This window comes from Selaginella moellendorffii, unplaced genomic scaffold, assembly GCF_000143415.4.
Source record: "Selaginella moellendorffii unplaced genomic scaffold, v1.0 SELMOscaffold_25, whole genome shotgun sequence".
Classification (NCBI taxonomy): domain Eukaryota; kingdom Viridiplantae; phylum Streptophyta; class Lycopodiopsida; order Selaginellales; family Selaginellaceae; genus Selaginella; species Selaginella moellendorffii.
Genome location: NW_003314286.1, coordinates 84735 through 99153, shown reverse-complemented (window position 1 = coordinate 99153; position 14419 = coordinate 84735). Strand labels below are relative to the sequence as shown.

Sequence of the window (14419 nt, the reverse complement as noted above, 5' to 3'; positions counted from 1 at the left end):
GCTTGATGATAAATGGCGCTAGTGGCATCGATTCAGCACTCCACTAACGCGGCATCAAAAGATTTGCATCCCCTCTAGTGCTCCCTCCAACAAGTCACGTCAGAGAATCTCCCAGTCACAGTCCCAGTCAACTTTAGTCCACGGTCACAGTCCCTTCTAGTCAACTCAAGTCAAACCGACCAAGACTCCATTTTTAAATCTCGTACATCATTCCAATCTCGATTACATTCTGGGGGGCGATCTTGAGCGCCGCTACGGGCATCTGGCAATTATTCCTTAAGAATCTATAGATGCCGTCTAGGACCAGCCGCTCGAACCAGCCGCTCCTCTCCTCGCTCATCCGGAAATCAGCCTTTGCCATGACGTGAACAGCGCCGGCGGCCTTTGCTCGCCACAGATCACTTACAAGAGCAGCGCCATCGCCATCGCTATCGAGTTCTTCGTGATCTTCCCGAGAAGCCACGAAGATCGCCAGAGCCTCGATCACGTCGCTCACAAACTCCTCCCCTTCCAGCACGTCCGTGTAGCCATACTGGGCCACGCAGCGGTACACCCCCGCGTAGCCGCATCGCTCCAGGATGAATCTTTCGTCCGGGAGAACCGTCCTGACGGGAACGTAGCGGATGGTGATGAAGACGATCACCTGGTGGAGCGAGCGAACGTTATTTACATAGTGTCTCATGATCGGGGGGACGCCATGAACGAGGTCCGTGTAGAAGAGGCACAGCCCCGGAACTCGCTGCTTGGCCGCTCGAGAGAAGAGCTCGTCGAGGCTGTCCACGGTCACCTTGTTGATCATCTCGTAGTCGGAGATTTTCTCGCGGCCGTGGTGCCAACTAAACATCGCCAAGGCCAGGATGACGGAAATGCCGAAAGGAAACCAGCCACCCTCGCGGAGCTTCGTGAGCACTGACGAGAGGTACACTCCTTCCAAGGTCCCGTAGACTGTGATGTAGACGAGCGCTAGGATCACGGGAGTTCTCCAGATGATAAGCATCACCAGCGTTATGAGTGAAGATGTGATTAGCATCACCCAAATGACTGCCACACCTGGAAGAGAATCTTGTGTTGGATGAAAGAAAGACCAGAAGGTTTTGCGTACCAAAAGCATTGCCAATCTCTGGACCACCTTGGAATCCAAAAAGCACGGCCAGGCAGAGAACCATGAGACAATAGTTAACTTGGGGAGAGTAAACCTGGCCTTCCTTGTCTTGAGAGGTGTGAACCATGGTCACCGGAGGGAAATAGTCGAGAGCTATGGATTGCTTGATGATGGAGAACGCAGCCGAGATGAGTCCCTGGCTGGCGACTATAGCCGCCAGCGTCGACACCACGAACATCGGCCAGTATATGGAACGAGGAAGAAACTTGTAGAATGCCTCTCGGTGGTCGCCTGGATGTCTCACCAGGTATGCCGATTGTCCGGCGTAAGTTAGCAGCACCGAGGGATAGATCATAAACGCGAAAGCAACCTTGGGAGACAAAATCAATCGTTATCATCGATACGATGGTATAAAACTTTCGCAAAGCTTACTTGGATGGAGGACTTTGTGAAGTGTCCAAGGTCTGCAAACATTGCCTCGGCGCCTACAAGACGAAGAAAACTTGGAGCGTTGGAAGAAGATACTGAAAGACGAACCTGTTATACAAAGCACGGTTCCACCAAGAGCGAGCCAGCCATCCTTCCCATTTCTCTGGAAGAAGGTGACGATGTAGTGAGGGGACAGAGCTTTGTAGATCTGGGGGTAATGAATGACAATGTTGTAGAGCCCGATCAAAGGGGTGGTGATGAGCCAAATGGCCATTATAGGAGAGAAGACAAAGCTGACGCACTTTGTTCCAAATCTCTGGAGCAAGAACAAGGCGACGAGAACAGCAGCTGAGAGCCAAACCACAGTAGCTGTAGACGAAAAAAAAAGGTATCAAATCAGAAAAGCGAGAGAGCAGAATCCAAAACAAGCAATGCAAAGACAAAGCAACGACTGGACTCACATTGGTTTATTTTCGGTGTGGCTGTGGCGATTCCAGCCATGGCTGACAACACTGTAGAACATAAACTTGAGAGTTTGAAAGCTAAACATAAGAACCATACCCGAGACGGCAGGAGTAAGAATTCCATCGCCAATGAGCATGCAAGTCCCGAGCATGGCAACGAAGAGCAAGAGCCTCTGAGCGGACTTTCGCCTCTCAATGAAGCGTGCAAAGGCGGTTGGGCTCTCGGCCTCGTTGGTCTTGCTAAAGTGCGAGAGCTTGGAATCCGACAGCATTCGTCCATACTTGTGGCCCTTGATCGTCGTCTTCAAATGCTGGCAAAGGAGCGAGTAGAGCGCAAACGTTCCACCTATACGGTTCCAAGAGAAACGATCAAACTTTAAAGAGCTTTCCAAGAACAAGGAAAGAAAGTTGCGGAAGAAAAAAAAAAACCTTCGCCGTGATCGTCCGCATGGAGAACAATGAAGACGTACTTTGCGAGGCCGATGAGCGTGAGCGTCCAGAAGATGATGCTGAAAGTTCCCAGAAAATCCTCGCCCTGGGGCGACTTGAAATTCATGGTCGGGTAGACGTATAGAGGCGAAGTTCCCAGATCGCCATACACAACTCCCAGCGTCTGGTACGCCAGCGTAATCGTTTTCCACTGCCAAAATTCAAGTAGGTACAAAGAATGAATATGCATAGAACAAGAGATCTTCTCTCTCTCTCTCTCTCTCTCTCCACTCACCGATTTTACCCATCGCGTTGTGCTCGATTTTGGGTGGCTTTGATCCGATCCAGCGAGACCACCCGTCTCCAAATCCGTCGACATCGCTCCAGAAAAAATGACTGAATGAATGGATAGCAAAAAAAGAATAGAGGCAATGAATCCGGAGGCATGCAAGCGCTGGAGGAATGATTCTAGAGCCCAGGAATCAAATAACTTTCTGCTAGTTCGAGTGAATCACGACATGGAAGTGCTTGTCGCCGACTGCCCATTTTTTCTTGATCCCCTGAGCCAGAAAAAAGGGAACAAAAAAAAAACGTTCCTTTTTCTTTCCCGCGAGTGACGGCCACCAGGATTCCACGTTTTCTAAACGCAGCAAAACCATAGCAAACTTCTCGGGCCCGGGTCCTCGATCGAGAAAACGAAAGAGAGAGACAGAGAGAGAGAGCGACATCCAAGCTTGACAAAACTCCAAAGAGCACGAAAGAATGACGGGTCAAAAGCCTCCAGTCCAGGAGCACCACACATGAAATACGTCTCGCACTTGATTTGATTTGCTCGCTTGCTTTTCTGGAGAAAGACTGAACATTTCAGCTGCATCTGTGGAAAAAGGCACGACGAGCATGAATCATGAAAAGCCGGCAGAGCTTTCCTTTGTGAATTATTCTGTGTTGGTTTTATCAAAAATGTCTCTGCTTGGAGATTCCAGCTAGAACTTCTTGGTTCTCTTCTTCTTCTCCTTCTTTCGCTTTCTCTGGGACGGCAACTCCAGTTTTTCTCGTCTCTCGATCCCGAGTTTCTTCGCGGCGTTTTATGGCTCGTACAGCCACTTCTCGGAATCAAGGCCGTAGTCGACCAGTTCCTCCGGTTTAAACCACAAGTTTATCTCGTTCTTTGCGGTTTCCGGCCCGTCGCTTCCGTGAATGATGTTCCTGTAGTTTGAGTGAAGAACTCAACTCTAGAAGAGAGAGAAAAAATATAATAAAAGAGCTCGCTACCTTCCAACGGAGATCGCCAGATCACCGCGAATTGTTCCAGGTTCCGAGTTGTGTGGACTTGTAGCTCCAATGAGTTTCCTTCCGTATTTTACCACTCCTTGACCTTCCCATACCTGGAAGAATAGTTGCGGTCAATGAAAATAAAAGCCGAAAAGCTCACCATGGCAACTACTGGACCCGAGCTCAGGAAATCGCAGAGTCCATTGAAAAATGGACGCTCCTTAAGATCATCGTAGTGGAGCATAGCGAACTCCTTGGTAGGAGTCAGGATTTTGATTGCCACGAGCTTGTAGCCCTTCCTCTCGAAACGAGAAATTATCTCGGAAATCTGGGGAAAACAAAAGAAAAATAAAGTGGAAAACGACGATAAAGTTGATCAAACTGAAAAGCAGCTTTTTCAAAGTTCTTCAAAGAAAGAAAAAAACTTACCAGACCCCTTTGTACTCCGTCCGGCTTGATAGCAATAAAAGTTCGCTCAATCTGTCAATGAAAAACAAAGAAAAAATCGAAAGCAAACATTGTAAACTCCTTTCCCGAACTAGTGAAAAAACACAAATACCTCTGCAGCGTGCACAGTTGAAACCGCGGATGCCAGCACTGCTTACAAAAAGGAAGAAGTGAGAACTATAGATTGTCTCAAAGAAAACAATTCTTGCCAGGATAAAGTTCCTCTAGATCTTACCAGCAGCTGGAAGAGCAGCCGCAGCTAAAAGCCATTTCGCGCTTGCCGTGCTCTCGTGAGTAGCACGAGCAGCAAAACTTAGCACGGACTGAGGAACTCCTTTGCAAATCGCGGCACTTCCAAAAGCTCTCCCATCTTAAAGGCAAGTAAAAAAACGACGAAGATAAACAATAATTCCGTGTGAGACGCTACTGTGAAGCAAATCGAGCTAACCTAGCCCAGAAATCTGGCCAAAAAGCTCAAGCACAGCTCTCCAGATCCCGCATTCCACTCGCAGCACGAAAGCATTACCCCTCCCAGATCTATCAGATCTAAAAACCTCCATTCCAGATCTAGATCGATTGTACCTTTGAGAGAAAGAGCCCGCGTCGATCTAGCCGATCCAAATGCCCTCCTCGCCACACCGGCAAAGAATTTGCTCCTCATTGCTGCTGGAAAAATGCCTAGAAAGTTTGGACTCCTGTCCGAAAAGAAGACCAAATCCTCCTCCAAATGGACGGCCACGTTTCCTTTGACCAAATTTGACCATTACCCGTTTACTAACCTTGACCGCCATATCGAGAATCGAACCCCAGCTCTGCTCTTTAGCGTTGACCTGCGACGACCGCGCAAGGACACCGCGAAATACGGAATCCGTAGCCCAGGAGCGTATCTACCCAGGCAAAAGAACATAACGAATACAACACTTGCGTGGATACAAAAGCGTACAATCTGGTCGTGTTGTGTACATGCAATACGATAGAAAATTTAATACAAAATATTTCTACTCTTTCCAACCATGTCCTGGCACTGACAGTGGCCTCTGTAAAGAAGCTCATATGACGCTCCACCGACCCCTCACATTCATAATATACACTCCTTTTGTCAGGTTGGCAGCACAGAGCCCACTAACGGAGATAGCTTAGAATTAGGGTTAGGGCTCTGTTTCGCGCGTAAATTTGGGGCAGTTGGCTTTGGATTTGCGAGAGAAATGGCGAGAGCGGCAGTGGTGCTGGGTGTGGCGATCGCGCTGTTGTTTTGCTCGATCCATGGCGCTCGCGCTTGGTCCGCGAGCTGCTCGGATCCCTTCTTCAAGGCCTGCTATGGCGTCGTCCACAAATGCCCCGCGGGATGCCCCAAGGCGTGCCAGGTCGATTGCAAGTTTTGCAAGCCGATTTGCGGTGGGTCTTCTAACCGTCACGAATCCCTCTCTCTGGTGCTCTCACGAACTTGATCTCGTTTCTCTCGTCTGTGTGGCCCATTCGATTCGATTGAGGTGATCCAGCGTGTGACAAGCCGGGAGCGGTGTGCCAGGACCCACGATTCATCGGCGGCGACGGGATAATGTTCTACTTCCACGGCAAGAAGGACAAGGATTTCTGCCTGGTCTCGGACAGAGATCTCCACATCAATGCGCACTTCATCGGCAAGAACAGGGCCGGATCCACGCGCGATTTCACCTGGGTCCAGGCGCTCGGGATCATGTTTGGCAGCCACAAGCTCTACGTGGGCGCCAAGAGGGCCTCGATCTGGGACGATTCCGTGGATCACATTTCCATAGCGCTGGACGAGAGCCCAGTCCTCGTCCCGGCGGGGCAGGGCTCGGCGGTGGAGTTCCCCTCTGCTGGGGACCTCAAGATCTCGCGCATCGCGCTCGCCAATGCCATCGCGGTGGAGAGGCCCGGGAGCTTCCGCGCGGTGGTGAGGGTGGTGCCCATCACCGCGGAGGAATCGCGCGTCCACCGCTACGACATCACGGCCGACGATTGCTTCGCGCACCTCGAGGTGAATTTCAAGTTTGGGGATCTGTCGCGCGACGTGCACGGGGTGCTCGGCCAGACGTACGCGGCGGGGTTCCGGAGCCGGGTGAAGATCGGCGTCGCCATGCCCGTCATGGGCGGGGAGAAGCGATTCGCGGTGTCATCGCTCTTCAACTCCGATTGCGAGGTGTCGCGGTTCCAGGAATCCACAGCGCAGCTTGGTGCCGGCGAGGATGTGATTGAGATGAAGAGCAAGGCAGGGATGGCTCTGCCGTCAATGGAGTGTCACAGCGGGGATGGAAGCAGGGGAATGGTGTGCCGGCGCTAGAGTTAGTAAACGGCATAAAGTATATTCTGTGCTATGTTTCGTTTCTCTTTCTTACTTTCGGTTTGCTTAGGCAAACCACTCAATAACATTAGTTAACATTAGTTTAAGAAATAAATAAACTCAAGTAAAGCTCAGTTTGAGTTGTTATTAACTAAAACTTTCTAATGTCGCGTTCGTTTTCTAGAATATTATATGCTTGCAATCAATATTTGAAGTGGCTTACATTAAAATACGTTTCAAATGGTATTGTTTGTACTTATTTTCTTGTTAATTTTAATAATAAAAAGGGTTACTTAAACTCTGATTCTGGAATATTCACTTGGCAAATAGAGGCAAATATGTGAGGTTGGCAGAAAAAAGAGGACCAGCTGAGGAAGAAGGAGGGCCGGCTGAGAAGAAAAGCTTATCTTACTCAAATGTTTGGTCTTGGCTTGTTCATCCATTGCTGACAAATTTTGTTTTTGCAGCGCCCCCTGCCATTTACTTACGTGTGCTTCCTTGTGGATCTGGTGTACTGACGAATCGTTACTTGTGTATTCTTGCCTTTCTATGTGTTCGTTCAAAGCTTAATTGTTTGATCTTGTTGATGCTGCTGCTGGATCGCTACAATGCCGTCCATCGAGATGTGCAAGCTCTCTTGGACAAGTATGGAACCAAATACATAGAGCAGATCAAGTACTTCCTAAGCCGGCATCGTTGAGTGGGAGACACCCATTAAAGCTAGAGGACGGGAGGACAGGCTTTCTACTCTTTGGCGTTGGGAAGTGATTTTAAGGCCAGCTTTCCAGACGTTTGCAAAAGGGACGGTTTTCCAAGCTCCCGACAGTCCTAAACCTTGCCTTCCTGGCATTGCCTGCCTCCAAATACATTCTGGATCAAGTGGATATAACACACCCTGGCCTGGTGGTACTTTTCGATGTTTCTGGCCCTGGAAAGGCTCAGGTTGCAGTGGACCGTTTGCCTCTGTATTTTGTTCCTATGGGACGGATTGGAATGGAGGGCTCCGCAGACTTAGATGCCGCTAATGGTTCTGTATCCAGGAAACCAGTCAATTCCGATGCACGTGACATGGTGCTGCTTCAAAGCTGTTCTCCTCAGCAGATTCTTCATCCTAGACAAGTTGAAGGAGGTAGCACAGGGGGGTAGAATGCACAATTCAGTGAGGAGTGGGCGTGGCAAAAGGGTAGTTACGTAAGAGAGGGGAGTGATATGCATTTGTCCCTAACAAGAAGCATGCCACTTCAGGTTTGGGCCAAATACTGGTTGTTTAAGTAGGTTGGATTTCACTTCCTGGCAGAACTAAGTGAGCTATTGTATCCATTACAGACAAGAATCCCCGAGCTGACCGTGTGGCGAGAGATGGCGTTCTAAATGTTAAACTACATGAGTTAATATCCAGTGACTGTGGGATCGAAGAGGTATTTGATCGTTTGATTAAGACGGACGACGAATGCCAGGTGGTGCAGGACAACTTGGTTAATAGGTTTGATTCACCTGTCAAGAACAAGATCTCTTTTGGATGTGTTTTTAGCGTTGTTTGATGGCTGGGTTTCGCACAAGCATGTTCTACTATTCTGGTGAAACACAAAACCCATCTTATATAGCTGGAAGACCCTGTGAAAATCCACCTGTGATGTATCTTTAAGGATCCGACTAGCATAATCCTTCAGGTCGGCCTCCTCATAAAATCCCCCAAAGTAGCATAAACACTGCAATTAAAATCGTTTATTCCTGAAAAGTTACCGCAGCAAAGCAACTGCTTACTTTGTTGAATACGAGAGTACAGGCCAATGGCAGTTAACACTTTGGGACGGAGTTCGCCATTTCCTACAAAAGTGTGTAGGACTTTTTTAGGAAGCATGTCAAGAGGGTTTGATTCAATACGGACTTGCAAGGTTGCATGCCCGTGGAACGCTTGAAATGCAAGATTTGGATTCTTCGACGGAAGGGTCAGACACAGCAAACGTTCTACTGCGTATTGAGGAGCCTCTTGTTCTCCATTTTTTGTGGCACTATTTAGAAGTTGGCGAACCATCAGGCTTATAGAGTATAGCTGATACTGCTTATGGTTATAACGCCCAGTCAAGAAGCAGCGGAATTGGGGACGGATACGAAATGATTGCAGTGGAGATGATTGCAAAAGCAATGGATGGGATGCAACCTGCAAATTTGATCTCTAGGTTTCTTCAAGATGATGTGTACACGGTCACTTCACATGAGCTAGAGATTCCAGCCAAGATTGTGAAACCAAGGATCCACAGTGAACAGATGGCGCAGATGAGACACAAGGCTCGAATGTGCATGCTGTCAGCACCGGATTTGGGTCAGACGCCTGTTTTTCTTAGATATGTCAGGTGAGAGTTCCTAGGGAGATCGTGGCTAAGTCTCAGAGACTGACACTGCTTCGCAGCAGCAACACCCGATGACCCTTATTCCTGTTCTTGTGCAAGTTAAGACAAGTAAGACACTTTACCAGGTAATGTAATTTGAAGTTTTCCTTTTATTGTAGGGTAGTGCTTTTTATACCTTGGATCTGAACAAGTTTTCCCAACACAAGAGTACATTGAAGTAGCTGATGCTAACGAGAGTTATCTTGTAATGGGTGTATTAAACTCTTGGTTTCTACAGACTTTGTCATTCTGGTGTAACCTCTATTTGAGGGAGGAAAGTCAAGTTTCTATTAGAAGAGGTGAAAAGAAAATGAAAGTGGATCCCAGCATAAAACCCTTGCTTAATGGCTTTGTTGATTCATGGTTGGATGTTTGTTCATAAAGATGCCATTTGAGTAATGATTAAAAATTAAACAAAAACACCATTTTTCTTTTCCCTCTGTGAAGACTGTTATCTATTCTAAGTTGTGGCAACAAGGTGGTGTGCACGTGAAAGAATGCTTTTCAAGAAAGGAGTTTCCAATAAAGTAAATGAGACTGAAAATCTTTTTGCTGAATGTTTTGAATATCACGCTAGTGGATCTTCTGGGATTGACAAGTGTTATAGTTGGTTTCTGGTGCATTGCAGCCTGCAAAAATTTCATGATGATCAACTATTAGACATAGAAAATAGCATCAAAACAATGATCTTATTATATATCATGCAAGCATGTGATATTCATTAATTTGTCTTATTTGTCAAGAATTTTTTCGACAAAAGAAGAGTTGACATCTTGCCACTACATCAATTTTATAATTTTTTTAATCAATTTTGTGGAGGGGAAATCACCACCTTTTAGTCCCATCAATACTGTGGAGGGAAATCACCACACCTTTTAGTCTTATTTACAATCTTTTATTTATATCATAAACTTTAGTGTTTAATTGACTAGCTTAGGTATTTTCTTAGTGATTGTATTTGAAAGTGTGCTTCTCACCTTTTGAGTTGGTTGCAAATTTCCATCAAGGATATCCATTTAAGTTTAATCCTACACCACATAAGAGGATGATGTTATGTATTTGTTATCTCTTGTAAATCTTTGCTCATATGATTTAAATTCAAGACCTATAAAGACTCTAAAATAGTTTGAGGACTTTGTACTTAAGAGTGTTCAAATTTTTTCTTCTTTATTTTTTTTGTTTTTTATTAATAATTTCATCATCTCAATATAATTTGGTTTTATGAGGTTAGACTAGGGCAAACTTATGAGTTAAAGTGTTTATCTTGTTCTCAAGTAAATTTATGAGTATAGGATTTTTTTGGAACAGATTGTTTAAGTTAGTAATTTGGATTGCTTATTCAGAGTTTTGGGTTTTTTTCCAAGAGGCTGCCATTTATTAATGAGGAATTTGCCTTTTTAGTTCATAATTATAAAGGGGTTTAGTTTTACTAAATGATCAATCAATGTGTTTGCAAGTGGAGATTATAAAAGCTGAACATCTAGATATGAGGTCTTTTACAAACTTGTCATTTATCTCTTTGATTGTGATGTTTATAATCAAGAATATTTTTCTTAGTAATTCTATAAAACATTTACCATTATATAGTTTATGACATTCTCTATATATTCCTTTGGTGAAAATTAAAGAATCAAGAAAATAAAATTTTAATTCTAGAAATAACAATCTATCTCTTATTGTGGTGATTATTACTATACCACTACCACTATATTGAGGAAATAAGAAACTGCAGAAACACAAAATAATAGAAAATATTTATTGCATTTTACAAGATCTAAGTTGTAAGCAACTAAAGAGAGGTTTTTTATTAAAACTATAAATTTTTTAATTGGTTAAAGATCATTAGATATATAAAATAAAGTATCTTTAAAGTTGAGTAGTACTAGGTTATATGACTTCCTGAAAAGTCTAAATTCAAAAACTTACACAATCCTTATGTAAAAAGTGACTCAAGCCTTAATATTATTTATCTATCACTATATTTAGATTTATTATTTTCATTCATGTTGCAAATATAACTTCGAGTATCAAAAGATACTTATCAACCGATCTTTATAGATACTCTCTCTTTACTGCTATAATAGTAGGAGGTTGGTATTGTTGGTTCCCTTTATAATCTCTTCTTAAGCTAATTGAGAAACTAAAACCAAAAGGACACTAAAAAATGATAAGTTGTCATTAAATCAAGTATACTTAGCATAGTGATGAGAATTTTATATTGTTGACTTGCACTTGTTAGTGTTGAGAACCCACTCAATATTAAAACTAATTCCTCAATATTGCAAGAGGTTTTAATGTATAGTAGAAATAATAGTTAGATTGTATAGCCAACCACTTGAGATATTAATTTCCTACTAGGTTATATCACTTTTTGTTCTACATCTAGTTTGGGTCTAAGCCCAAGCTCCATGCTATTTTAGTCAGTGGGGTATTTTCATTTTTGTTTTAAGCCACTAGTATGCCGAAATTGTGTTAAATACCGTTTGACATTATTTTGTATGTAAGAGCTAAATACGGGGAGCTAGTATTTGTAAGGGATATTTAGTGCATACTCGAATCCTTGTTTCGTAGTGCAATAAGCTTAGAGTTCAACTTTAATTTTAAGTGTGTTACATTTGGTATTAAAGGAATTATCTTAGTGATTCCTATTCATTTTTTGTTAAAGTTTTAACTATAGTTGCATGCATAGAGACTTTTCTAATAGATCCAAAGCAACCCATGTAAGATTGGTTGGATTGCATGGCTGACCACTTGAGATATTAATTTGGCTTCTATTAGGCTGTGTTGTTTTTTGTTTTGCATTCAGCTTGGGTCTAAACCTAAGGTTTATGCTACTCTAGTTAATGGGGTACCTTCGTCCTCAGGTTATACCATTAGTATGCTGAAATTATACTAGACACTATATGACATTATTTTGCATATAAGAGTTGAATATAAGGAGTTAATGCTTATAAAGGATATTGAATATGTACCAGACCTTTATTTAATAATGCAAAAAACTTGGAGTTTAACTCTAAATTTAGGTGCACTACAATTTGGCAATGTTATTCATATAGCTATATCATATGTTAATCAAGCCTTTAATATTTCTCCAATCCTTGGATGTGTGATAGATATAAGCAATATACAATCTCTTGTATATTTAACAAATCTCCTTGAAGTTGGATATATACTAGAGTAAGTTTTTCATTATTTTAGTAAATATATTTCTAACAGTTATGTATATTAGTTTGAAAACATATAAGATAATTAGTCACAAGTGTGTTACTAATTAATACATTTGGGGGTTCCAAATGCATAGTAGGGATGGTGGTTGGATTGCATGGCTAACCACTTGAGACATTAATTTCTTGTTAGGTTGTGTCGCTCAATGGGTATCTTCCTCTTTGTGTTAAACCACCGGTATGGTGAAATTGTGCCAAACATCGTCTGACATTCTTTTGCATGCAAAAGCTAAATACAAAGAGCTAATGTTTATAAGGGATATTAAATGCATACCCAAACCCTTGTTTCGTAGTGCAATGGGCTTAGAGTTTAGCTCTAAATTTAGATGTGTTACATTTGGTATCAAAAGAATTGTCTCAGTGATTTTTATTCATTTTTTATTGGAGTTTTTTATTTTAATTGTATACATAAAGACTTTTCTAGTAAATTTAAAACAATCTATGTAGGATTAGTTGGATTGCATAGGACCACTTGAGATATTGATTTTGCCTTTACAAGGTTATATTAATCTTTGTTTTGCATCTAACTTGGGTTTAAGCCTAAAGTCTATGCTACTCTAGTTGGGGTACCTTCCTCTTCATATTATGCCATTAGTATACTGAAATTATACTAGATATTGTTTAACACTATTTTACATGCAAGAGTTAGATACAGGGAACTAGTGCTCATAAGAGATATTAATTATGCACTGGACCCCATTTAATAGTATAACAGATTTGGAGTTTAGCTCTAAATTTAGATGTAACTATATCATATGTTTATCAAGCCTTTAATGCTTCTCCAATCCTCGCATGTATGATAGATAGGAGTAATACAAAACCTCTTGCATATTTAATAAATCTCCTTGAAGTTGGATATATACTAGAGTTAGTTTTGTTAAATATATTTCTAATAGTTGTGCATATTAGTTTGAATGCATATAAGATGACAGTGTCTTACTACTTAATATTTTCAAAAGAATGAAAGTATACAATTCATAAATAAAGAATAATATCAAATTCACTAGATAAATTAAGGATCAACTTAATAACAATATTGATTTGTCATTTTATTATTAATATTATTTATAAGTTAATGGCTGATTTTTAATGAATAAATAGTAAAAACAAGAATCAATAAATGAATATGCCCATATTCTGTAACCACAACAAATCTTTTAGGTGGTCAAATGGCACATCAAGACTTTATTGATAAAGAATGAGCTATTAAGGCTAAGCTCTATTTGCCAAGAAAAGAAGCAATGGATAAGTAAAATTGAGAATCAAGAATCTTAGCACTCCATACCAAGAGCCGTTTCCACATCCGCAAACTAGAGAGAGGCCTCCTTCCTTTTCCTTCTAACTTTTCTCATATGTCTCTCTAGCAGCTTATTTAACATACCACACACTCTATTGCTAATATAGAATCTCAATGTTGGCATTTTTCCTATGCCCCACCCATATCCTTGGAAATCCATCACCACCTTGTCTCCCTAGAAAATTTGTCCGCCACCTCTAAGAAGTCCATTGCTGTGACTTGATCCTTGAAGCCACCAATGTTTCACCCTTTGTCACCTAGTGATTTTAAACCAGTGTTATGGGAAAAAAGGTCATGCAATGAGGTATTGCATCCTCCACATGAGAATATATTATTAGGCCACTAACTATGTATATGCAATTGGTTAAATTAGGTCCATCTCTTACATTGAAAATTTATAATTATGAAGATGTTTAAAATTAGGTCCATCTCTTACATTGAAAATTTATAATTATGAGCATGTTTATAATTTATAAACACAAAATGCTAATGGTAAAAGATCCTAGAATATCCAAGTATATTTTCAATATATCCACTAATACTTGAATTAAAGAAATATAAACACCCTAAAACCAAGATTTTTGGGGCAAATGAATGTTTTTATCTCTCTAGTTACTAGAATCTGCTCAATATTTGCAATCCAACTAGACTTGAACCTTAAACATTTATTTACAGGATTTAAACACCTTTTATATATTCATATGTATAAAACATGAGTGTGACTAGATTATTTTCCAAGTATCTTATAAAAATAGCTTGGAGCACAGCAAAATATTCCACTCCTAAAAACTTTCTACTAAGAGTATTCACCACAAATTTTTGAAAAAATAAAATATATTGTATCGAATGATGTATATCCTGTTACAAAATATATTTTACTCATATGACTATATATATAGTACTTACAGATCTTTTCACGGGGCAAGAAAACTAACTGGTCTGGCTCACTTCATTAAGTCTATTTGGCAAGTGCTCCCGTGGCCAGGTATTTGGAATGCTTTCAATTCTTTTTGCTGCAGATGGTCGAGTAAGCAGTGGCTGTATGCTGCCTCCAATACATGAA

The 14419-nt window shown here is 41.8% G+C and overlaps 3 protein-coding genes across 3 annotated transcripts; 1 reads left to right on the top strand and 2 right to left on the bottom strand.

Annotated features, from left to right (window-relative positions):
- Nucleotides 1-193: 193 nt before the first annotated feature.
- On the bottom strand, nt 194-2970 carry LOC9637690 (probable potassium transporter 17). The gene is made up of 8 exons (XM_002974479.2): nt 2720-2970; nt 2425-2635; nt 2093-2341; nt 1993-2043; nt 1640-1900; nt 1535-1587; nt 1103-1472; nt 194-1050 (listed from the first exon to the last, which is right to left on the bottom strand). Exons 1-8 carry the CDS (start codon nt 2801-2803, stop codon nt 194-196), a joined length of 2136 nt encoding a protein of 711 aa, XP_002974525.2. The 5' UTR covers nt 2804-2970.
- Nucleotides 2971-3318: 348 nt separating this feature from the next.
- On the bottom strand, nt 3319-4860 carry LOC9636452 (nucleoside diphosphate kinase 3). The gene is made up of 7 exons (XM_002974478.2): nt 4726-4860; nt 4379-4513; nt 4256-4293; nt 4126-4176; nt 3857-4024; nt 3697-3809; nt 3319-3630 (listed from the first exon to the last, which is right to left on the bottom strand). The coding sequence occupies exons 1-7, from the start codon at nt 4802-4804 to the stop codon at nt 3510-3512; spliced, it is 705 nt and encodes a 234-aa protein (XP_002974524.1). The 5' UTR covers nt 4805-4860; the 3' UTR covers nt 3319-3509.
- Nucleotides 4861-5273: 413 nt separating this feature from the next.
- Nucleotides 5274-6602, top strand: LOC112347900. Its single transcript, XM_024679553.1, has 2 exons — nt 5274-5538; nt 5643-6602. Exons 1-2 carry the CDS (start codon nt 5349-5351, stop codon nt 6443-6445), a joined length of 993 nt encoding a protein of 330 aa, XP_024535321.1. The 5' UTR covers nt 5274-5348; the 3' UTR covers nt 6446-6602.
- The last annotated feature ends 7817 nt before the right edge of the window (nt 6603-14419 follow it).